The sequence below is a fragment of the Oryza sativa genome, chromosome 10 (assembly GCF_034140825.1).
Source record: "Oryza sativa Japonica Group chromosome 10, ASM3414082v1".
NCBI classification, from domain to species: Eukaryota; Viridiplantae; Streptophyta; class Magnoliopsida; order Poales; family Poaceae; genus Oryza; species Oryza sativa.
Window position 1 is genome coordinate 8,198,499 of NC_089044.1, and position 25,725 is coordinate 8,224,223.

General features: G+C 44.8%; 2 protein-coding genes across 5 annotated transcripts; both read right to left on the reverse strand.

The window, feature by feature from the left end:
• Positions 1 to 15,770: 15,770 nt before the first annotated feature.
• LOC4348288 (uncharacterized) lies at positions 15,771 to 18,294 on the reverse strand. 4 transcript variants are annotated; one of them, XM_026020861.2, is made up of 3 exons: positions 16,984 to 18,294; positions 16,765 to 16,819; positions 15,771 to 16,146 (listed from the first exon to the last, which is right to left on the reverse strand). In XM_026020861.2, the coding sequence occupies exon 1, from the start codon at positions 17,799 to 17,801 to the stop codon at positions 17,214 to 17,216; it is 588 nt and encodes a 195-aa protein (XP_025876646.1). In that variant the 5' UTR covers positions 17,802 to 18,294; the 3' UTR covers positions 15,771 to 16,146; positions 16,765 to 16,819; positions 16,984 to 17,213. The 4 variants fall into 4 exon arrangements, with proteins under 4 accessions (XP_025876646.1, XP_015614988.1, XP_015614991.1 ...); XM_015759502.3 differs by having other exon boundaries at positions 16,765 to 16,886; XM_015759505.3 differs by lacking the exon at positions 16,765 to 16,819 and having other exon boundaries at positions 16,992 to 18,294.
• A 4,687-nt stretch (positions 18,295 to 22,981) lies between these two features.
• Positions 22,982 to 23,814, reverse strand: LOC4348287 (uncharacterized). The gene has a single exon (XM_015757883.3). It carries the CDS (start codon positions 23,638 to 23,640, stop codon positions 23,149 to 23,151), a length of 492 nt encoding a protein of 163 aa, XP_015613369.1. The 5' UTR covers positions 23,641 to 23,814; the 3' UTR covers positions 22,982 to 23,148.
• Between the last annotated feature and the right edge of the window lie 1,911 nt (positions 23,815 to 25,725).

Below are 25,725 nucleotides of genomic sequence, written 5' to 3' on the forward strand. Positions count from 1 at the left end.
AACAACAATAGCAATAATAAGGCTATAACAAGGATTAATAGGTAATGCTAAATAAAACAGTGGTAACGTAGGAATTTAAATAAAGTGATAATGCATTAATTTAAATCAAAATAATTTTATAAACTGGGATTCAATATGCTCAAGGATGATGTGACTTGCCTTGCTCAGAGAGAACGGCCTTCCGAACCTTCGGCGACGACCACGAACCACGCTTCGGGAACCTCCGGAACGACGAAAGCTACACGAAGCACACAAGCAAAGCTACAAGCCTATAAAGAAGCAATAACAATACATAAAAAGAAAGCACACAGTTCTTTAGGTTATAACAAACATTAGGAGACTTGAACGGGTCGATTCGGGGTTCGTATGACCAAGATATGATCATCCGAAGTTTAATGCTGTTACATGGAGATTTACGGATTATTGTGATTAGGTTTTGCAATTATAAAACATGTGTAAGCGCTAGCCTGGAAAAGACAGGAAGACTGCGCCGTTGACATGCGGACCCCACATGTCAACCTAAAGGACCGCGGTAGACCGAGTACACAGAGACGGTCCACGGGTCGACGGAAGCGGACCCCGTGTGTCAACCGAGGCAAGCGGTCGACAAACGGACTCCACTAGACACCACACGGGCTGCACACGTGGAAACCACGCGGCTACCGAGCAGGCACACTAACACGGTCACCACACGCACACATGAATGACTACCGACACCGGTACACGGTTACCGGGGTCGACAACCGCACAACGGGCACGGGGCGACACCGAAAGGATGAGGACGGGGCAGCAAGAGGACGGATTCTTACCACCACGCGACGAGGCGTGGGAACGACGACGACGAACGGGCACGGCGGAGACGGTTCGGGGACGACAGAGGCGAACGGCGAGGGAACGACTTTGGCGGCGATCCTTGGACGAAGGCGAGACACGGCCGGCACGAGGCTTGACGACGCAGAGCCGAGGACGAAGACGACGACGGGGCTGCAGCGGCTCGCTTGACGAACCACGGGCGGTGAACGCGATCGGCTTGACGGAGGGACGAACGCCACGACGACCGGGAACGATGGGAGGACGACGACGACGACGACCGGGGCCAGCGAGGAGGCGACGTGGGCAGCCGGCTGCGGCTGCACGGAGACGAGGACGGCGTGGAACACGCCGCTGCGAATCCGACGACGGTGGCGGCGCAACGAGACAACGACCCGGCGAGGACGAACGACCGACTAGAGGAGTCATTGACGAGGACGAACGGAGACGACGATAACGAACACCGGCGGGGTTCAGATGGAGGGGAGGCGAGGCCGAGGGCAACCTTGACGCTGCGATGCCGGAGGAGGAGATGGCGACATCGGCCGGCGCACGGGCACGGTGGAAGGGGTTGCCGAAGGAACTCCGGCGAGACCGAGGGAGAGGCGCCGCGGGCAACGGCGTTCCGGCGAAACCGAGGGTAGGCCGGGGTGGAGGGCGACGCGGCGACGTCGAGGGAGGATGGCGATGACGACAGCCGCGGCACCGGCGAGGCGGCATAGGCGGCTGGAGGCGGTGGGTGGCGGCAATGCCACCGGTTGCCGGCGGGGACGCGCCTCCGGGGGTCTCCACGCGAAACGGAGGGCAAGCCGGGGGAGAGGAGACTACTGCGAGGCCGCTGGTGGCGACGGCGCGACCGGACGGCGCTCCGGCAAGGAGGGAGAGGCGGCTGGAGGCGGCCGGCGGCACGGGAGAGAGAGGAGGATGGCGGGGAGAGGTGGTGAGGCCACGGGAGAGCGCGGGAGGGGGCTAAAATGATAGAACGGAGCGAGGGGGTTCCATTTTATAGGATGGGGGAGGGAGCCGGGCATGGGAGAGGGCGGAACGGCGACGGGAAACACGGCCGGCGGCCATGGAAGGCGGCCGGGAATGGCGTGGGCGTTCCCGACGATTGGGGGCACGAATCAAGGGGGAAATTAGGGGGAATTGATGAGGAAGGAATGGGGATTAATTCCCCCCAATCAATTTGGAAAGAAGGGCATTGATTCGCGTGGGTTTAGGGGAGGAAACGAAGCTAGGTTTCACGGGAGAGAGAAGAGAGAGAGGATGCCGGGCGGGAGGAGGACGACTACCTGGCGCATGGGCCCCACGCGGGCGCGCGGTCAGCGCGCGTGCAACGCGCGTGCGCGGGAGGGGAGTGGCTCAGCTTGGGCCGGGGGCGGCTGGGTGGTGCGGTTTGGGCCGGGACGCGGCCCAGGCGGGAGAGGGCAGCGCGGCCTGGGCCGGGCAGGCCGGGAGGGGAGGGAGGAACGGCCCGAGAGAGAGATGGACAAAGGAGAGGGGGAGAAAGAGAGGGAGGAAGGGAGGACTTTGGCCGCGGGCCGAGAGAGAGAGAGAGAGGACTTTGGGCCAGATTTGGCCCAAAGGAGGAAGGAGGATTATTTTTAAGTTTTTTCTTTTTAATAAACTTTGATCATAGTTGTTGTTGCTTAATAAATATTTCCGGTGCTCTGAAAATTTAAGTAAAATTTGAGGGCTCATTTTAGACCAAGGAGAATTTAACGAAAATTCTCCGGGCTACATTCGAATTTTTCTTGTACGTATTTTAGTGTTTGCCAATTTCTTTTCGAATTTTAATTAATTCTATTATTCCTTTTAGAAAATGATTTTTATTTCGGGATGAATTTATCAGGACGTGACACCTTACCTACTTCTGTTTTTGGAATGTATTCCGGACCGCTCAGTCCGATGATTTAATACTATGCCTGCGGGCTTATGATGTAATGATTCGTACTAGACACTCGTGTATGTGCACTTGTTATTTCAGCTATGAATTCGTGTGTACCAGACTACTTGATCCAGGGAAATGGTACTGTCTACACGATTGATTCCTGTTATAAAAAAACGGGGGTCCACAAAGGAGCACCTCAGCAAAAGCCTTGGGCAGATATGATAGCCGATGTGATGAGGGAGCAATTCGGGCTCAAGCCTAAGGATAGTGGGAACCTGTATCGGCACCCATACCTAGAACATTTTGAGAGAGTGCCATTGCCGAACCGATACAAGGTCCCAGATTTCTCAAAGTTTTCAGGGAAAGACAATGTGACAACATATGAGCATGTCAACCGATTCTTGGCCCATTGCGGAGAGGTATCGGCTACTGACGCTTTGCGAGTCAGATTGTTTCCATCAAGATCGGCCTTCACATGGTTTTCAGCGTTACCATACAATTTTGTTCACACCTGGGCCGATCTTGAGAGACAGTTCCACAAGTACTTCTACAGTGGGATTCATCAGATGAAACTGTCTGATTTAACGTCGATCAAACAAAAGCACGATGAATCGGTTCAAGATTATATCCAGAGATTCAGAGATATGAGGAACAGATGTTTTAGCTTCGCTTTGACAGATTCTCAGCTTGCCGATCTCGCCTTCCAAGGCCTATTGGCACCGACCAGGGAGAAGTTCGCAACCCAGGAATTTGAGAGCCTGGCTCACCTAGCTCAGAAGGTGACGGCACATGAGCAGAGATTTCTCGAAGCTAGGAAGCTGTATTAGCAGGTGAAGAATGTTAACACCTACCTCTCTGAAGTCGAAGAGGAAGAGGATCCTGAGGTAGCAACAGCCGAGTGGGCGAGGAATAAAAGAGTGGTCACATGTCAATGGGTCAAGGATTCCGGAAAAGAGGAGACATTTGATTTTGACATCACCAAAGCTAATAAAATCTTCGACCTATTGCTTCGGGAGAAACAAATCCACCTCCCCGCTGGTCATATGATCCCATCGGCTATTGAATTAGGAAAGAGGAAATACTGCAAGTGGCATAGCACGGGATCATACAGCACCAATGAGTGCAAGGTCTTCAGGCAACAAATCCAATCCGCCATCGAGCAAAGAAGAATCAAGTTCGATGACCCAAAGAAATCAATGGAGATCAACGGCAATCCTTTTCCTGTCAACATGGTATACACAAGCAAAGGGGCAGCCGATAGGAAGGGTTATCGGCCCAATGCTGCTATGATTATCAGCAAGTATCAAAGGAAACTTGAAAGGCAGAAAGAAGAGAGCTACGAACACAACGGCAGCTTTAACCCTCATTGGGACTGCGAGTTCTTTAGATTTTGCTAGAATGGGGGGATGAGATTGCCCTCAATACAAAACTACCCAGGATGCAGCGGAATCGACGAAGACCACGTCGGCAGCTCAAGCCGATTTCTTCCTAGGAATGAAAATCGGCCGATACAGAAGAAGTTGCCTGTCCATCAGAGATTGGGACCGCTCCATCAAGATCCCATCTGGAGGGAAGACGAGGAAGATGAATCCAGGAAACAGCAGTGGTGCCCTTCCGGTATTTTCACTAAAAATCATAAAAGAAGGGTTCAAAGGATGTGGAGCAGAGAATGGTTCCAGGAAGTTCACGAAGAAATCAACCATCGGCTGAAAAGGACCAAACAGGAATGGCGCGTGAAGAGTAAGGTTGTTCCAACCGATGAGGTCGAAGCCAACAAAGCAAGATGGATAGCTAAAGGAAAGACCGTTGAATCCTCATCGGTCAACATGGTATTTGTGCTACCAGCAGAATATTGCGCTGAGCCAACGGGTGTGGAAATTATGGAGGAATCCCTACCGAAATTAGTCCTTTCACCTAAGCAGGTCGTTGTTGAGAAACCGGAAGGAACCGAACATTGGCATTTGAAGCCATTATATGTTAAGGGCTTTGTAAATGGCAAGCCGATGTCCAAGATATTAGTCGACGGTGGGGCCGCGGTAAACTTGATGCCGTACGCCACATTCAGGAAGCTAGGAAAGAACGCGGAATACCTCATGAAAACTAACATGGTTCTTAAGGACTTTGGTGGAAATCCAACGGAAGCCAATGGCGTTTTGAAAATCAAGATAACCGTTGGCAGCAAGACGGTCCCGACTACCTTCTTTGTCATCGATGGGAAAGGTTCGTATGGTCTATTACACGGAAGGGACTGGATCCACGCGAATTATTGTATCCCTTCGACTATGCACCAGAGTTTAATCCAGTGGCAAGGTGACCAGATAGAAGTCGTGCTAGCCGATAGATCGGTTAACGTTGCTAACGCCGATTTAACTATTTGGGAGATGGACGTGATTGATTGCTTATCTAGAAACGTCTGGGAAGGAGGATATCTGAAGGTGTCCGATCATGACATACAGCTGATTGGAGGTGAAGAACCTCAATTGTTACTTCGAGGACACCATGGGGGGTTCGAAATTCTGCGCCAAGAATACTATAGATAATCTAAATGGCGAGTTGAGAGAAGGATTCTTGTCGGCTGATGAAACAGACGTTGGATCAGGGAATGGGCCCAAGCCGACATGTTTCAGCAAAAAAATCGACCCCCACATTCAGAACCGAGACTTGGCCGATTGTTGTTTGAACGTCAGCTCCCTGTTAAACTAGAATATCAGCAGTTCAAACAATCACCAAGAAAAGCTATGGATAAAGAGTATTCTCACTGCGCTGGATCATTTCGTGATCGGCTATGCTATGCCGATACATGATAGCCAATGTGTTAACATCGCCTTTAGATGGCCGATGAATATTCATCGCCCTTAGACCAATATAATTCCACTAAAAAGATTTTTCGCCGGCAGTAAGACGCAAGTACATGAGTAAGAACAAGGAGCTTGAGATATAAAATTTAGAATAGGAATTCAAATGTTAAAGTGGGAGCCAATCAGACACCGTCCGATCTCTATTACAAAAATGGTTCGGATGAGCAAGGGGTCTTTCTGTGGAAACCTTCATGAGCAATCATCATTTTTTATGGTTTTTCCGCTTATCACAGCTGCTCTTTCCACACCATCCAATCAAGGAGGCAGTACTTCTGCCTGAGTTCCTCTAGATCCTACTCGTTGGGATTACCGTGCTCCCGCAGGTTGTTCACCATGAGTCAAAAGTGAATTACGAGTCAGACCAATCTGCGAATCGAGCGAGCTCCCCTTGCAATGATGTGGTGGTGAACCTCTCATTCGTCTTCAGTGCTTCGAGCAGGGCTGGATAGATATCTGTTCTGTTGGTGAATCTCGGGCATCTTCACGGCTAAGATCAAAAGAAGTTATTTAATTAGTAAAAGAAATCGATCACTGCTTGGACTCCCCGAATGGGAGTTACTTTTCTTCTACTAAAAGTACCACAAAAAAATGGAATTTCATCAACATCTAAATTTTCGTATATATATTATTTATTTTATTGTTTTGTGTTAATGTTGGAGATGGTGGAGGAGTAGAGCGATCAAGGAAATGCATCAAGCCATGACCTCGTACAATCGGCCCAATCTTTGATTTCCACGCCAGAAAGTTCGATTGATCTAGTTTGAACGAGACAGGATGATTTCACTCCATCCATGATTTCAATAATTTATTATTCGCTAACTCACTTCCGAGATTAAGCTCAGGAGAAATAGCATCCATTGAACTCCGCCCGTCAAATGCGAGGCACGAAGCGTTTCTTATCTTGTATCCCCATCCGAACAAGTAGGGTCAATAGTTCAGCATTTAGGCCGTAACTAGGGATGGCAATCGGGCGCGACGGGCACGGGTAGTGCCTACCCATATCCATACCCGTGAGATTATCTGTGCCCGTGGGTATACCCATTACTACATGACGGGTAAGGATGGTTGCCTATGCCCATTGTCCGCGGGCGCCTTATGCCCGCGGGCGTGCCCGTTTACCCACCACAACAAAAGCAGTTGACAAAAAGTCTACAAGCTTCTAAGTTTGAATCGAACTTAAAACATCTCGTGTCTCTCCTCTAGCGGCGATAGAGTAAGGGGAGAGAAATAATAAGAGAAATAAAAGGGAAACTGTAAAAAACAAAGAACACGGCTTATGTATTCTAGTGGATTTTACTCTTAGCCTACATGTAAGTTAGATTTCGCGGGTAAACGGGTAAAGCGGGCATGGGTAGTGATTACCCATACCCATGCCCATTTACCCATCGGGCATAACTTTTGACCCAATAAGATACCCATGGGTATAAAATGGAGAACAAACCCAACCCTAATAGGGTTTTTACCCACGGATAAACGGGCAAACGGGCACAATTGCCATCCCTAGCCGTAACATTTAGCAAAATACTAATCTTAAACCCAACAAGTGCTCTCCAAACCAAGCTAGATAGTCGACTATCACTAGGCTCACCAACCAACCTGGACTGTGAAAACACTTCCTGATGTCGAATTCCAAAAACCAGCGAGAGGTTCCCCACTCTTCTTTGATCCGTCTGACGGCCGAGTGGCAGCCTCGACCTGAGCCGCTTGTTTTCTCAAAACATGGATTTGGCTCAGGATTGCCCGTTTTTTAATTCCAGGTTTCTCTAAATTTGGAAGTTGCCACTTAGCAGGTTTCCATACCAAGGCTCAATACAATCAAGTCCGTAGCATCTACCGATTTAAATCGTTCTTGAACTCCAAGATTTTTCTTCGTCTATTTTACTTTGAGTTGAATTCCTAATTGTTTGAATTGTGTAATCTCCCATTATGGAGATTGGTAATCGACTCAAAGCAATTTGATTGTAATTCAATTCATGACGATCATAAGTAGAAAGTTCATATTCTTCAGTCATTGATAAACAGTTTGTCGGACAGTACTCAACACAATTACCACAAAATATACAAACTCCGAAATCAATACTATAATTAAGCAATTGTTTCCTTTTAATATCCTTTTAATAGTATATAACTGAATAGAAAACGGAATAAAAGTGGATAACATAGCGTATTAGGCCGACAAGTAGGAAGCATAGCAAGCTCAGCCGAAGAGCCCTGGACCAGCAACACCTGCAAATGAAACATGCATGCCTTTCGCTGCGCGCCTTCATTTGCTTTCGAAATCAAACAATGCATTTCTTCTCAACATAAACATATACCGGTCTTTCTCTCTATCCTATACTTGAACTTGCCAGAGCAATGAACCTATTTGAAGTGGCCCATTTCGTACCAGAAAATCCCATGTATGAACAAGGGTTGATTTTACTTCCGCACTTAGCTACTTATGAGGTCGAGCAGTCTGAATTTCACTACAGGATTTGCGAATGAGTGCTAGGCTGGGCCACCTCAAATGGCGTGAGCCGTGCGTACTGTTTCTCAAAATATGAGTGAAGGACAGTAATTCTCTACTTAACAAGGGAAAGCTCTACTGGAAAGACAATTACTCAAGCAGTAAAGCTCGGCCTCAGTGCGCCTAGCCTTTCAAAGCTATTGTTTGATTCTAGAAGGACCTTAGAGTATTGTCACTGTTCCACTGGAATAAAAATATTTGTCAGTGGTCAGTTTAGTTCAAACAACAAAGTGAGTGGCTAGGAGTTCTCTGCGAGTAGTTTGATTTCTTACCTCACTACTGTTTCAAGTGCTTTTGCCTTCCAGCGAGTGTGAGTTCCCCCTAGGTAGGGCTATAAGGGGTAGGGTCAACCAAAGGATTTAAAACCTGAGCTTAGGCTGACGACTACTTCGAGAGCAGATAGAGGATCCTCTTCTGGGCATGAATCTGGTTTTCAAAAAGAAACTTCCCTTCTAGACTAAAAAAGAATGTCCTTGGAAGGGAATAGTCTATGTGGCCTGTTGTAGTCTTTCAATTCCTTTACCGGGTGGGAGAGTTTAGAACTAGTTAAGCCAATAGCTCCATCAATCATTCGGATTTACGCCGTATATCAATAGATTATGGTTTCGAGGGTCATCCATTACGAAAAGACTTTCCTCTGAGTGGATATGTGGAAGTACGCTATGATGATCCAGAGAAACGTGTGGTTTCTGAACCCATTGAGATGACCCAAGAATTTCGCTATTTCAATTTAATAGAGTCGATTACATAAAAAAGGCTAAATTATCGAGTAAAAAGAAAGAGTTCATAGTTGCGGATCTCGAGACGCTATTCTGGAAGAATCCGGCTAAAAAAGGAAAAAATAAATTGAATCTTTCGAAATCTGGGACAATGCCCCCCTCACTGGGCCCATCAGCGAAGCAACTGCTACATAATCGGGCAGTTTGCTTTCGTGCAAGGCCCCCGCTGCTGGAATAGGCGGTTGGCATTTTCAAGTGAACACCCCGCCCCAGAAGGACGCCCTCGCTCTATTGGAAAAACGATTTGAAAGAAGAACGTATCGCCAAGGCCCCGACCGGCCGGCCTGCCCCCTTTCTTTGCCCACCGGCCGCCTAGCTCTTAAAAAGCGTTTTAAGCGGGTTTCCTTATTTATTTGCGGGTCTCTTTTACAAGATTCTATCAGTTACAGCGGATTCAAGGAATGACAAAGAAAGAGCCAGAAACCATGTTTTCTCGACTTCTAATGAGCGCTTTCTACCAGAACTATCTATCAAGGCGGGAGAACGTAGTATCTGCAATTTCTGTAGCGCCTTCCTCAATTCAAAGTAAATGAGCTTGGCTTGATTATCTTCATCCAATTTAGCCATTAGAAGACTATCAAGTTCTAAGCAAGCCAAATCTGAATTAGGTATGGTATTAACTCTCTCATTTATGTTCACCTAGACAAAAGATCGTTTATAGCCGATACGGCTCGCTGCCTAATTTGCTCTACCTCTTCTATGGCTTGGGCATCGAGCGCGTCGGTACTAGGAATCACCTTCAATGACTTGCTCAGATTCGAGAGGTGTTTGATGGATTTCTTCAATTTAAGCCTCTGCTCTTCGATGGCCCTGGGGAGGTCGGCAAGCTTCTTCTCCTCCGAGGATATATTGGCCATGCACTTCTTGAGCTCAGCAACCAGTTCCGCCTCCCTAGCCCTGAGCCGATCTAAGTTGACCTAAGTAGAGCTCGGGCCGGCCTCCATCTCATCAAGTTTGGCTTTATCCCCTTTGATGGATAGCCGATTCGCTTGAATCGTGGTCTCCAACTCAGCTCTCTGACGTCTGTCAGCAATCTGCTGCATCGCCCTCTCCAGTTTAAGCCGATGCTGCTCTAAATACACCACTGGGGAAATGGCATTGGCATAAGCATCTAGAATCTGACGCTGGATTTCTTCAAACCTATCTCTGATCGGCCCGCAGTTATCCACTAAGGAGTCTAAAGAGCTGCCCAGCCGATCAGCGATCTCCACAAGCTTCCCCCTAACATCATCATTGAGGAGGGCTAGAACTTTACTAGTGATTTCCTCCCCTTCTTCGTCCATGAACTGATTGATGTCAAACGAGAGCATATCGGCTAAACCCTGAAAAAGCATAAGTTAGGTACATTGACGGTATGAATGTTGTAGCCAATATAAAGGATCCGAAGATACTTACCGGTGCAGCAAGGTTCGGCTGTTCTGGCAACCCTACATCTAGATCATGGCCGGTCGATGGAGTCTGCTCACCCGATTCTTGCCGAGAAGGAGACGGAGAACGAGGCGACTAAAAAAGGAGAAAAGATGAGTTTGACAATGCATAACTAGCAGCGGGCGAAAAACTGAGTTACGAAATTACCGATGGGATATGTGTCGATGGCTTCTTGGAGGCCACCTTCTTCCTCTTCAAAGCATAAAAGGGACATACAAGTGAGAGATATGGCCGTATTAAAATAAAGAAAACGGAAAGAAGAGACGACATACCAGATGGATTTTCACAGGGCTTTGAACCTTCTTTAGGCTTGGTGGATCAACTGGAGGGGTTTGCCCACCCTCTCTCGTTTCGCTCACATCGGCAACAGCTTCCTCTATGGCCTGCTCCATCTCCTCGTTGTCCAGGCACTCCTCCACATCCAGGTCTAAGGCTGGCAGGTCATCAGCAGCAGTTGCCTTATGCTTCTTTGAAGCCTTTCCTTTAGGGGGGATTTGGCGTCCGACGACTTGGCCCTCTTTCTTCTAGTTTCAACAGGATCACGAACAAGGCCATGGAGCAAGGAGGATGTCTTGGGAGCATTATAGCCGATGATAGAAGGAGCAAGTCCTCCACCGTTTGGCATGATCCCCACGGCATAATGAATGGGCTCACCACTTTTGCTGATGTGAGGAGGTGGAGATTCTGTGGTCTGCAAAATGAAAGAAATTGAAGAACCATAAATAAATGTTGACATCGGCTCAGCAAAGATTATGATAAGAGGGAAGGATCGCTTACTTGCGGGATCTGCTCCGGGAAGATAGTGGTCATATACCTCGAGGTCGATTGGTGAAAGAGGTGTTTCTTCCATTTGGCCCACCAGCGGTCAAAGGTCGCACTCCTAATCAGAGCCAACTCAATGTTGTCGATGCTGCCCAATAGTGCCCCTGGGATATTCAGGAGTCTATCCATCATTAGGGCCGATGTAATCACCCCCCTGGTTTGAATCTTGTCCACGAAAATCAAGCCGATGGGTAGCTGGCCCAGCCCAAGTTGTCTTGCAGTGCTCATGGGATGATAGAACTTGTACGAAATTGGGGTTTTACGGCCCTGATGAATGCCGATAGGGAGGATACAGGGAGAGATGGCTGTCGATTAAACCATCCTGGACTTCTCAAACCTCTCGTGATTGATCTCATCAAATCTGAAATCGATTGGGAATTCGAAGTTCTCAGAACGCTCATAGGCAAACCAGGTCCTGGAATTCTGTGGGAAGCCGTCGTAAAAATTGTTGAACCAATTGGAAAGGCATTCAGCCAACAGAACTAACCCAAGATAGGCCGAAGCCGCTTCCCCAAAAGACGTGCATCGGTGAGTTTTGACTAAGTTCCCCTCATCATGTTTGATAGGATCGAGGGTTGGAAAGCTCATCTTGTTCAGGGCCGGTCTTCTAGACACTTTGATGGTATGAAGATTGAGCCATATCTGTAGAAGCCATAAAGGGCCACTAGTGCCGATGACTGAGGGTTTGGTACAGAGCTCCTAAGAGATACTTTCCCAGAGGGAATTGCCTCTTTTCCGCAAGGGCTTCGGCCAAGTGTTACCAATTAGAAGTGGGACCGCAACTTGGGCCACAAAACAGAAATTTCTCAAGCCACATCATCAAGAAAGTTGTATGTTCTCTAGGGTGACCGAACCAGTTCCCATGTTGTCGGTGATGAAATTGGTCCAACCGCCTATAGCTCTAGTCTTGTAAGAAAACTGGCCCTTGGTATCCAAGCTGACTGGGTTAGCCGCCTGTTAATGACCAAATTTGGTAAGACATGAACTAGGTTCAAAATTGGAATCATAGCGGATTTTGCAGGGAATCATCTTCGATTAACAGAGTGCGCATCGGCTACGAAGGCATCGGCTGAGATGGATCGGATAAAAGATAACCAATGTATCCGATTTCGTTGAGATGGTTGTATAATCGTCTCCAGGATTGATCAACGTGCTACGCAAGGATTGCCACGATGGAGATAAGCTCATGGATAGGCAATTGTATCTATTAATTAGGATATTTTAAATAGTTTCTTTAGAGATATGTTTCGGCAAGAGTTTGCCGTGAAGATTCGTTTGTATCTTAGAGTTTGTTAGAGACAAAAGTCGTGTCCGGCAAGGACCTATCATGTATCTCGGGTATAAATATGACCCGATCTCGTGTAAACATTTAACAACAGTTTAATAACACTTTCGGCGCATCGCCACCCTTTTCTACTTTCATTGTTTCGACGAGTTCTTACTTTCGGGTTGAGCTGCATCGATTTCAATCTTCAACAAGAGGTAAAACTTGTCATGACGGCTTACGTTCTTGGGATTAGTGCTTCCATCTTTATGACACTCTAATCTTGGTTATGTAAATCGTCGAGTTATCATATATGCTTCATAATCTTTATTAGTGCTATAATCCAACCCTAAATCGGTTAACATCTATCACTAGAAGGTAGCCGACAGAGTTAGATATAGTTGTTAATCTAGATTATATAGCATATTTACCATCTTTTAGAGGTTTTCATCAACCTGTCTAGATTTTGTATTTATTCTTATGCTTAATGCTGCATCGGCTGAGTTCGATCTATTAAGTAATATTCATAACTGCAATATCTAGCTTATCTTATGATCATCAATAGAGATAGTATCGGGGTTTCAGCCAATCTTATCTGATTTAGCTACTTTATTCCTTGCATGTTTACTTGATATGCTAAATCCGCCCTTTATATTAAGATCTTATTGCATTAAAGTATATTAGGCTCGCTGTTTGATATGTTTTATTTGTTTTAATATTTTAATATAGAGTGGTATCGGAGTACTAGCCGATACATGCTAGATCTATTTGATTGGCTATGCTATGAACATATATGTAATCTTCGTCTTAAAATACCTTTAAGCATAAGTGATTTATACTGTCTCGACTTATTGTTCGATCTATCCCAATTACTTGACTCAAATATATTTCGAGAAGAAGATTATATATCGTTGATATCTACAGCCGATCGAGTAGATTTAACCTTATGTTGCTTTATTCTTCATTGCCGATCTAACACTAGTGACATCGGCTCAATGATTAACGATATGTCATCGGCCCTTAGGCGATCGGCTATCGTTTATGGATTTAACCTTGTTTTCCTTTTTTTTTTCTTATTGTTGATTGTAGGATCAAATCAACTAGCACGCCTTTGAACCCAAGAGTAAGATTTAGGACCTGCATTGGAGTTAAACAGATCTCCCAGGCCAGTGTGTGTTTTTCGCATCAACGCGCTTTTGGCACGCCCAGTGGGACCCGAGTTGTGACGTTTTTTTTTTTATCATGGTGGACACTAAGCCATCCGAGGTTGGTCCTGAAAATATCATTCGAATAACAATGGATAAGCTTACACCAGAACAGATGGCAGAGGACGAGTAGATGATGAACAATTTGCAGAGTCAGTTTTTACATTCATTCAAGTAGACTCGTTCGGTTACAGTCATCCAGAGGTATAAACTAAAGGTGGTTCCCAATAGTGATTCGGAATCAAGCACATCTAAAGATGGTAAGGCCAAAGGTGATAAAGCTAAGGATGATGAACCTGGAGATGACAAGTCAGAAGGAGAAGACTCTCAAGAGATCAAGAATTTGCAAGATCAGATTGACTATGCTGTTCATCATGCTTTGATCAACCAATCAGGGGTGCTTGTCAATACCTTGACTAATATGATCAAGTCTGTGGTTGATGGTACAATTGCTGAGCATCAAGCTAAAGGACCAACTTTTCTCCCTAATGGTGTGTTTCCACAATATAGGGATCTGGTAACTGGGAAACAACAGCCTGTCTCTGGTATCAATCCAGAACAGCCGATAGCATCAACATCGGCTTTTGCAAGTCAACAGCCGATGGCATCAACATCAGCTTTTGCAAGCTCAGGACAGCCAGGATTCAAACCCCGTGTACTGATCAGACCACAACCTCAACACATGGGGCAGAATATACCTCTAGTAACCCCAGAACAGATTGCTGCTATGTTTAAAGGGAAACAATTGGTTGTTGATCCAGTTTAGCCGTTACCAATTGGGCAGCAAATCCTATCAAAACGAGCAGCTCGGATCAATCCCGCATCGGGCCGGCCTCCATCTATGGGCTTCAGCACTAAAGGGCCGCGCGCAGCCCATGAAGCAGTAACAGCATGCGATTTAGTTGTTGGGCCACATTAGGTTTGGTTCATCTTTTTTTAAAGCAACAAGTCCACTTTGCCTCTCTCAAATATATCTCCAATCAAATTCATAGAAAAAAACTAAAAATAAAAATTACCCAACAAAATACAATTACCCAACAAGAGAAAGTTAAGTCTTTTTAATTGCTACAAAACCTTAGTTGATGTTAAATCTGGTAAACAAGAAATATATTGTTTTCAATCTGTTGTTTATTGGCAGATTTATATCAAGAATACCTTATTCTAAAAGGACTCATATCACAAATTAAATCTTAAAAATATTTATTGTGAGTTTAGTTGAAATTATTCCGTTGTAACGCACTATTGAATAATAATTTATTATGAGCTATTATATTTCTGTCAATCATTTGAGACTTTTTCTAGCGAGCAAAAGTACCAAAGCAGTGTGAAAATAACTTCGGTTCAAAACAAATATTTTTAGTTTTAATATACCGTAGTGAAGCACGGGCATTTTGCTAGTGTGTGTATATATATATAGGGTAGCGCTAAACCGTACTTGGGATGCGTACTAACTAAAATGCTCCCCACAACCTACCCCCACCCCCTACCCCCACCCCCACCCCCCACCACCACTGCACCCCAACCTCCACCCCCACCACCCACCATCACTCCCACCCACGAAACCACCTTTCTCTCTCCCCTCCTCCATCCCCAACCGCCCCCCCCCCCCCCCACTTGCTCCGGTTTTTTCTTCCCACGTCCTTCTGTTAGTAAATGATTTACTTTCAGTCGATTTCCCACGTCTTTCTCTTAGTAAATGATTTACTTTCAGTCAATTTCTTCTTCTAGTAAATGTATTACTCTACTGATTTACTCTCAGTTGATTTCTTCTTTAATAGATGTATTACTCTCTGTTGATTGATTTCTTCTTTAATAGATGTATTACTCTCTATTGATTTCTTCTTTAATAGATGTATTACTCTCTATTGATTTCTTCTTTCAGTAAATGTATTACTCTTAGACATTTACTCTTAGGTAGTTCTCCACCCTTATCTTATTCCTGGTTTTTGTACCCATGTCCTTCTCTCGATAAATCATTTACTCTCAGTAGATTCATTTTATTAGTAATTTAATTTACTAATGCAGTGGCCATCTCATGATGTTATTTCTTCGATTAGAGGCAAAATCCCGATCCTTTCAGTTCTTCCAAACATTGGTTGAATTCTTAATGCAAACAAACTCAGAATTGGCCCATTAGTAAATACAACAAAACCTGGCGACATAATGTTCTATTTTGTGGACATTAGGACAATACTGAACAAGAAGAATAGTATCCAACATTGCTTCTCTCGGTGTATGGAATTAATTTCAAATTCCAAATTACTAACATAGCCACATTTTACTGCTAATACAAACACCATGTAGTCACATTATTGCTAATACAAACTTCATGTAGTAATAGAGGTAGTAGTCTAATGATGCAATGTCTAAAGAACAGGAATACATATTTCTCTAGATGTTGTTTCTTCTCTAAATTCTTGGCAGGGAACCTTCAGCTGGGGAATGCAATATGCTGGGAGAAAGACCCATGGACGCCAGATAGTGCAAGTGCCACACATCAATGTCGAGCCCACGCGGTGTTGCAGATTCCTTAATCTTCCCCGCCAACATTTATCCATCAACCATGCCCAGTTGTGATTATTCCTGTTCGATAGGACCATATGTAGTGAGCGATTCAGAGAAAATCAATCGATCAGTTCTATTAGATAGAACCATATGTAGCGAGCGGTGACCAATTTCAGAGTAAAATTACTTCTAATTGTGATTATTCCTGTTGTTGTGTTCACAGACCCATCAATCCATTATACATGACATAGTATATATGGTGTGTTTATACTTGCAATGGTTGCTGGTAAAACGATACTGCCATTTTTCATTTCAGTAAGTTGTCCATGGATGTTAAATTCATTTTAGCAACCATATTATTTAACATTTCAAGGGAATTGACTAGCTAGTGCAATTATAGACTATAGTGGAGGTATTCTCTTGCTTGCAATTCCTAATCACAAGGAGAACTGAGCATGTTGGCTGTGAGTACTGTGCACAACAACGTCACTTAAAATTACGAAAATCATACTGATGGACACAGACCACAGGGTCATCAAAATTCTTCAGTATTTATCATCCACAAATCTTTAACCCCACTAATCATTGTCATTAAGTTGCCATGCATGGAAAAAAATCCAAACCTTAACCTCCTATAGTGCTCCACATCAACTGGAGTTAGAAAAACATCATCTACATGAGACAAATATCACTTACAGGTAGCTAAGTTTAGGCATGTTCCCAAACTCCAGGGGAATTTCTTACAGTAAGTCTGAACAAAAATGGAGCCATGAAGTAATTAAGTAATGGTGTTTTCTTCTCCGTTGCAATTTGAAGATCTACCAATAAATTTCAGAAATTATAAATCCCCTCAATTGACAATACAAACTACACGTCTAGAATCGGAAAGATTGAAAAAAAAAATGCCATACTTACTGACTCACTGTTGGAACCAAAAGAATTGATACAGGGAGAAGCGCTGCGTTGCTCTGCTCCCATCTGACCACCTAGGCGCCCGGCGCGTTTGCCCCTGCCCGGCTGCCCCCATAAGCCCAGCTCCTTGCCGCTCCCTGCATGCCGCAGCGCCCCTCGCAAATCGCGACCTCGCTGCTTGCCGCCATCGCTGCCACAACCAAAATCAAGAAAAAAATGAACATGAACCAAAATCAAGATCGAAGGAGGGAAGGATGCACTGAATTCATCATCAAAACAACAGTATAGCAGCAGCAGCAGCAGGCCTGACCACAATTATCCATGATTTTGATCCCTGTGAAAACAACATGTGTGTAAAAAGAAAGAAAAAAAAACGAAGACAACAGGAAAAGGGAGCAAATCCGATGGGTGGTGGAGTTGATGCCGGGTGCACGGAGGAGACGTGGTGAGGTCTCTGGCCGATAACGCAGGTGCACGCGCCACCGGGGATAGATCTGAAGGTGAGGAATTAGCTGCCAAACAAGCGTGGACGATGGTGGCGATCTGGCGGCCGCGAGCGGACGAAGGCGGAACGGCGGCCGCCGACGAGGACGAAGGACGTTGGCTCCTCCGTATAGCTCGCCAACGCGGAGCAGATCGGCAAGGGCCAGTCGGGAAGGTGTGGGGAGGAGCTCGAGGCGGCAGCGGAAGGGAAGCCGGTGGAGGCCGTGGGCGAAAAAGGCAGGCTCCCGTCTTCTCCTGGTCTCCGCCTTTGCCTTAGGAGGAGCCAGATGCGGGCGAACGCGAGGAGGGCAGCCAGAACACGCCGGCGCCTCGACCATCGTCGCCACCCCAAATCCTTCGCAGCCGATGCTTGGTTCGCCTCACCAAGCCGGCGGCGATGCTTGGATCTGGAGCTGCTGGTGCCCTCCCCTGGCCCCTCGGGACTCGACCGAGATCGTCCCCGTCAATGGGCTTCTTGGTCGAGGTGGCAAATGCGCCCGTCTGGAGGATCCTCCACCGCCACAAGCCGTCGTCAAATCCGCCACTAGGCTCTCTTCCCGCCGCCACTGGTGGATCCGTGCGAGCGCTGCTGGATCCGAGCGGGGGACGGCCCCGCCGAGCCCGTCGCACGTTATCCGCCACCACGCCTGCGCGCCCGCCACCGCTCGGCGGTGGAGGAGGTGGAGCCGTGGCGCATCCCGCCCACCGACGCCGCGCTCGCAGTTGCCCGTCGCCCCCGAACCGCCGCCGCCGCTTCTCCTCGCCGCACGAGAAACTGCATGCCTCCGCCGGATCCGTAAAAAATGGAGAGGGAGGGGAAAGAGGGTGGACGGTTTCTACGGAAGAGGGATGGAGCAATATATATAGCATGTACATTCGATAGTAAACAATTTACTCGGTAGAAACCGTCAGGTGGTAATGTGTAGTAATGTGTAACTATCAGGTGGTAACGTGTATATATCGTGCAGTAACACTTTACATGTGTAACTGTCATGTGGTAACGTGTAACTGTCGATAGTAAACAATTTACTCGGTTTACTGCATTAACATGTAGTAATGTGTAACTATAAGGTGGTAACGTGTATATATCGTGAAGTAACACTTTTATTTTTGTGCAGTAACAAGTATATAGTTAGCATATGAGACTTTGAACCCAATATTTTTTTTGTTTCAATTCCTTATTTACTGTCAAAAGTACAGTAACGTCATATACATGCATGCAGTAACATTATATTAGAGAGAAAATACCGGTTTTCTTAAGAAGAGGGAGGGAGAACGGTTTCTTGAGGAGGGGAGTATGTAGATGCATTTTGAAGTTCTATCCTCTACATGCAGTAAAACTATAGCATCATTGTGAAAATGGTTTTAAAAAATAATACATATCTTGTGAGATATTGCTTTTCAACTATTGGCATTTTGAACTTTAACACACTATATGCAGTAACAGAATATGTAATTTGCAGTAACATGGGTATATACATGCAGTAATAGGTTTTACCAAATGTATAAAGTTGTTAAAAAACACTCCAACATCAATTAGACCTCACTCAAAGACACCTACAGACTTTACCTATAGCCCATCTATTTGATCTACATCTTGTAAAACTGACATAGTAAAACTACGATTGTCGTGCAGTAACATAACTACTTGGATGTGGTAACATGCACCTATTATATAGTAACACTTCTACTTTGATGCAGTAACAAGTATATGGTTAGCATGTGAGGCTTTAACCCATATATTTTTGTTTCGATTCCTGGTCTAAAAGTGCAGTAACGTCCTATGTGTTCTACAGTAACGTCACGCGTTAATGTACTTTTAAAATAATGTTACTACTGAAGCATAGTAACATGTTATGAGTTTCGGTAGTGAAAGATATTAGAATTGATAATCATATTACTTTCTCACAAAATTCTTAAAACAAATAGCATCATTAGATGAATTTGTTAGAAAAATGTGCTTTGAACTATGAGGTCATGGGTTCAAGTCTTGAATTTGGTAATTTATTTTTTATTTTTCTAGAAAAGAGAAAAAAAATTTCAGGGAGAAAAAATAGAAAAAGAAAGAGAGAGATCAAGAGGAGGGAGGGGGAGCGAGAGAGAAGGCGGGACGGGGAGGGGAAGTGAGTGAGAGAGAGAATCATGAGCTGCAGTTAGGAGTCCGATTGTCTCAAGTTAGCATGCGAGTTTTTTTAAACAGATTTCTTATATGGTTCCTTCTATATTACCAAAGTGAACGATCTTAAAAACCGACTCAAATATGGATATGTATTTCCAAAAGCAAACGAACATAAAAACCGACTCATACACGGATGACGTACCAAAATACTAACAAAAACATCTTCAATTTTTATAATAGTAGAGAAGAGATAGACAAGAGATATAGATTAAAACCAAAATATACAATTAAAACCGACTCAAACACGGATGACAAACCACAAAAACATCTTCAATCTTTATTACCGACTCAAACACGGATGGTGGACCGCGGAAACATCTTCAGTTTTTATAATAGCAGAGATTACCGACTCAAAACACGGATGACGGACCGTGGAAACATCTTTAATTTTTATAATAACTAGCAAAATACCCGTGCATTGCAACGGGTGAAAATTGGAACATCTTTAATGTAATGGCCCAACTTCAACGATGACAACCTTACCAATGCTTGCTTTATCTAAAATAATTGGATTATTCACGAGACAACATACATATAATCTAAAATACTTTTTCGATCTCATTCTTGCAACCAATAATAGGATCAATCAAATCCTACATTGCCTCGCATGGTCAAGTCTACACAAAAATATGTTTGTTTTTTTAATATAATTTCTATAGATGACGAAACAAAAGCCGTGCAGAAGATGAAAAAAAATCGATTGATACTATCCGACTCAAGCGTTTATCAATTTAACGTTTTTTCTCTAACAGTTTTTTCAGAGCAACTTGTTTTTTTATAAACGGTGATTTTTATTTGAGGTTTTTTCAAACTATTTTTTTAGAAATGGCGTGCTTTTTCTAACAGTTTTTTCCTCGCGTGTTTTTTTATTTTTTACGGAAGACGGAAAACTTTTTTAGCTTTTTTGTTCTGACTTTTTTCTCACGCGTTTTTTGCTTTTTTTTTTCTCGCGCTTTTTTAACCGTTTTTATTTTCTCGCGCATTTTTTCTTTTTAGTTTTACTATGAAAACTTCTCTTTTTAAATACTTAGATTAGATTAGATTAGAGATAGAGAAGAGATATATAGGGACTAAAAAACGAATAGAAATCGGACGTTTTTTTGCCGTGCTTTTTTTCGCCCTTTGTACTTTTTTTTCTCCTTTGTTTTTTTATTTTTTACGAACCTTTCTTTTTCGCCACTTTCTTAGGAATCGGACAGATCTTTTTTAATGTGAATTTTTTAAGTAGGGACGGACGAAGGAAATGTTTTGAATTTTTTAATAGTGGAGATAGAGAAGTATACAAAGCTTATATACATACGTATAAAAAAGAAAAAATATACAATATATAAAGTTTGTATACAAAGTTTATATACATACATAGTATTAAGAAATAAAAAAAAAGAAAAAAGGAGGAAAGAAAAAGCGGAAAAGAAACGAAAAAAAAAAGAAAAACAAACAACCGTACGGGAAATAGGATAATATAGGAATATGATTTTTTTTCCAACTTTTAAGGGAATCGGATCTACTGTGTTTTTTTTCCGCCTTGCCATAGGAATCGGACATCTTTTTTTTGGTTTTTCTTTTTTTCGCATTTTTTTGTTCGCCCGGTTTTTTTGATCGGACAACTTTGGTTCTTTTTTCGCTCGGTTTTTTTTCGGATCGGACATTTTTGGTTTTTTCTTTCCTTTTTTCGCACTTTTTTTTACCGAACAGACCTAGTTTTTTCGCCCGGTTTTTTTGACGGACGATGGAAGCACCTTTTGTTTTTTAAGTAGTAGTAGACTAGAAAACATGCCCGTGCATTACAACGGGTAAAGACTTTTTTTAGTGATATATTAAGAAATATTGGGATCACTATATACATTATAATTGAAAAAGTTAATGAAAATTTCTAACGTTGGAATCGCTATAGATTATAATTAAAAAAGTTAATGAAAAACTTTACAGGGTTTTCGGCAGAAGGCCTTCCTTCCTTTTCATCCTAGGCTAGTTTGCTATCTTCCTCCATTTGGCCTGCTTCCCTTCCTTCCTTTTCAGCCCTAGGCTAGCCCGCTACCTTCCTCCATTTAGTCTGCTTCCCTTCGACCCAACCACAAGTGGAGCCGTAAGCCCAACTCGCACAGTCGACTACCATCTTCAACCTCCCGAAGATGACTACCATCTTCAACCTCTCGAAGATAGTCCCGTGCCTAGGAGGTTGACTATCATCTTCAACCTCCCGAAGATAGTCCCAGGCCCGTATGCTTGTTGGAGCAAATATCCCATCAAATCTGGCCGAATCTTTCTCGATCAGCTAGAATTGGTTGAGGGTTTTTGATCCACTCGATCTACTCTTTCCGTTTTCCCCAAAATCAGAGCGTAAAACTTGGGATAAAAACGACTAGAGAAGATCGTTGTCATCATCGGCAAGTGTTAAACGGAGACTAAATCTGGTGAATTAAAGCCGAATCGAAAGGAAAATCATGGAGAAAATGATGAGAGAGGAACGGGGAATCGATTTTTCAATCAAATTGGAGGAGAAAAAGCATGATCAATATGGCGGCGACGCGGCGCTAGATTAAGGCGTGCGGCGAACATATCGGATTAAAAAATCGGATGAGAAAAACAAAAAGCGCACGGGAGAAAAAACCAGCGAAAAAAATTGACAATCAAAAACCAAAGGCGCTCGGGAGGCGCGCGGTGAACAGATCGGATTAAAAAGGCCGGAAAACAAAACCAAAAGCCTTAGCGTGTGCATAAAAAAACTCTTCCGAGTGCAACAAAAATCAGAAAAAAAAAATACCCGGTGCCAAAAAAAAAACAAGCAGACTTTTTTTTAATGGGAGACTTCTTTTTCGTTTTTCTACGGGAGTCAGACAATTGTGTTTTACGATGAGATGGTTTTTTTCTCTTTTTTTTACGGGTAATTTGGAACCATGCCATTATAATTTTGTAAAGTTTGAGATATGTCATCGGTATCTCAATGACATGTAGGACCCACATGAGTCAATGACATGTGGGTCAAGATGGCATATCTTAAATTTTGCAAAATTATAATGGCATGGTTATAATTTTCCCTTTTTTTACTTACAACAGAAGCTTTTTTTTATCGCTTGCTGAGTCGGACTTTTTATTTCTTTTTTAACTTTTTAGTCGGACTTTTTTTCTTTCTTTTCTACAGACAACAGAAATTTCTTTTTTTATAGAGATATATAAATTAAAATAGAAACATAAAATTAAAACCGATTCAAACACGGATGATGTACCAAAATACCGACAAAAACATATTTTTAATTTTTATAATAGTAGTGAAGTAGAGATAGAGATTGAGATAGAGATATGATTTTGATTTGCAATCTTCCAGCAGAAGGCAACATAGGCTCATGAAATTTATTATGATATATGATTTTGATTTGGAATCTTCCAGCAGAAAAGCATCGGAATTGAGCACGATAATTGCACAAAACTAAGATTAACAGGGTAGTATGTTCAGTTACTAATAACATATTCAACTCACGAAAACATGTGAGTTCCCAAAATCCCACCTAGCCAAAACACTGGTCCGATGGCAATGGACCCGGGAGCGACCCAACCTCGAAGAACTGGAACCCGAAGACGACAGCAATGGCAGCGGCAGCTAGATACGACACGCCCTCTGCGGCGCCGAGGAGTCCGAACGGCCCGGCCGGGAGGCCCGACCCTGTGCGCACCTTCGTCGTCAGCGACCACCCAATCAGCGCCGCCACCACAAGGTAGCTAACACCCTCCGCTGCGCCGAGAGCGCCACCGGGGCCCGGTGGGAGGCCGCAGCCCGTTGTCTTGAGCGTGTAGAGGGACCAGGCAACGACCGAGCTAGACGCCAGCCCGGCCGCACCGGCGGCGAGCTCGAGGGTGCTGTTGCCACCGCTAGGCTCGGCCTTGCACGTGGTCGTGAGCCGTCTGGTGCCGCGTCGGAGAATATCGCGGCTAGGAGTTGATGTCGTGGAGACGCCTGGTGCAGTTGCTGGGAAGAGGGGGTGGAGGGTTAAGGATGCCATGTCGTTGCAATGGTTACGAGTAGATTGGGTTGATCGAGTTATCCTTTCTTTGGTCCTGGACTGGACTAGTGGACAGGGAGATTGGAGGTGCTCGTGGAGAAACTGCCAAATAGCCAAAAGATGGATGAAGGGTATTGCTCGTTGATACGTGGGCGCAAGGGTTGTTTGCTTGACCATGAAAGAGAAAAGGAAATTGTTTATACCCAAATTTGACGCCTATAATCGAAATAGGAGAGCATTATCAAAATTTGTAACGTGCCGGATTTCCTTTACGAGGCCAGTCTGACCGCTGCTTATGGGCCAGTCTGACCGACGGGTGGGGTTGGTCTGACCGGCGGTGTATAATCGGTCAGACCAGCAGAGTTCTAGTCTGTGACGAATTTCATCGGGTCTTGGGTTTCCTAGCATGGGAAGGTATAATCGGAGTTCTAATATGATATCTACCCCAAATTTGACGTGGAAGACCAACCCCTATATAACGGCCAAAGCCAGTTCAATTGGAGTCAATCTACTTTGAACCTAACCTAGCCAATTGAATTGCTTTTTTCAATATCACATCTACATTCTGCATAGTTTTAGCCTTGTTTCCATAAATGTCGACGGGGGATACCCGTAGACCGGATAAATAGGATATTGGGGTACGTTGGCACGAGGATCTACACAATACGATATCAAAACAAACAAAGACAAAGATTATACTAGTTCAGGCCCCTCGTGAGGTAATAGCCCTAATCCAGTTTATATGATATTGATATGGAAAACCACAGAGTACAAAGAGAACGGATGAATCAGTCGATACCGGCGAGACCTTTGTCGAGATGGTTTGATGAGATCTCCCGGCGAATTTGGCTTCACGTCCTCCGGCTTCGTAAACTATGGTGGGTGTGTTGGCGCTATGATTCGATGATTGTTGACAGTCGTTATAGACCAATTTCGACCATCTATATAACTATAATAAAGGAGAATTAGCTATGCTTATAACACATATTTGTTTTAGAATAATATAGTTCCACTTGTGCTTGGAGAATAATTTGTTGCAGGAATTGAGCAAATAAAGAGAAATGAGAAAAACTTACTCCCAAGCAAGCTATGAATAAGATGGGCCCACAAGTTAGGTGTAACCGTCCTGAAAACTGCATCAACTACCATAACAGTCATAAGGACCCACCTGCTAGTGACCCAGAGAAGTGTGGAGGCCTACTGGGCCAGCCCAGGTTTGGCCGAACCAGGGGTTCGGCCGAACCCTGGTTGCTGCGGCTCTGGCTGGCCTTACACGTGGACGTCCAGGATGGCTAGCTGATGGCGGTTGCAGGGTAGAATATTCATTTCGCCTTTTCTAAAACCGTCATACCGACCCTATAAGTCACTACTACAAAACCCTCATAGAGATCGGCCTTATAGGTGCCGATTCTTTTAAAACCGACACCTATAGGCCTTTTCCCAACTCTACCAGGCTAAAAAAAATAAGAACCGGCACCTCTAAGACACTATAGGTGTCGGTTCACTAGTAAAAACCGGTCCCAATACTATAGGTGCCGATTTTTTTAAAAGAACCGACACCTATATTATAGGTGTCGGTTCTTTTAAAAAAAACCGGCACCTATGCAAAATGAGTAGAGCCGACGAGCCGAGCGCCATAGCTGGCCTCCTTATCTACTCCCACCCACGTCACGTGACTCCATCCTTATGTACTCAATCGACTATTCCCATGCTCTCTCACTCTCGCAGCTCTCTCCTTCCCCTCTCTCAAGCGGCGGCTGCCATACGGAGCCTACCTGGCAGTGGCGGTAGGCTCCCGAGGCCGGCGGCTCCCCGACGGAGGTGGTAGCGGTGGTGGCGGCGGCTACCATGCACTCCCCTTCGCTAGATCTGGCAGGAGGGGAGGCAGCGGTCTCCCACGGCCAGCGGCGGCCCGATAGAGGCGGCGGCGGCAACAGCGGCCACACCCTCTCCTCCCGTGGGCGGCGGTGCTCCCTTTCGCCAGATCCATCCCCGACGTCTTCACCTGCGAGTCCTCCACCACAGCCATCCCGACGACGCTCAAGGGGAAGGAGGAGGTGACCCAAGGGCCCTGTCGCCGCCGCA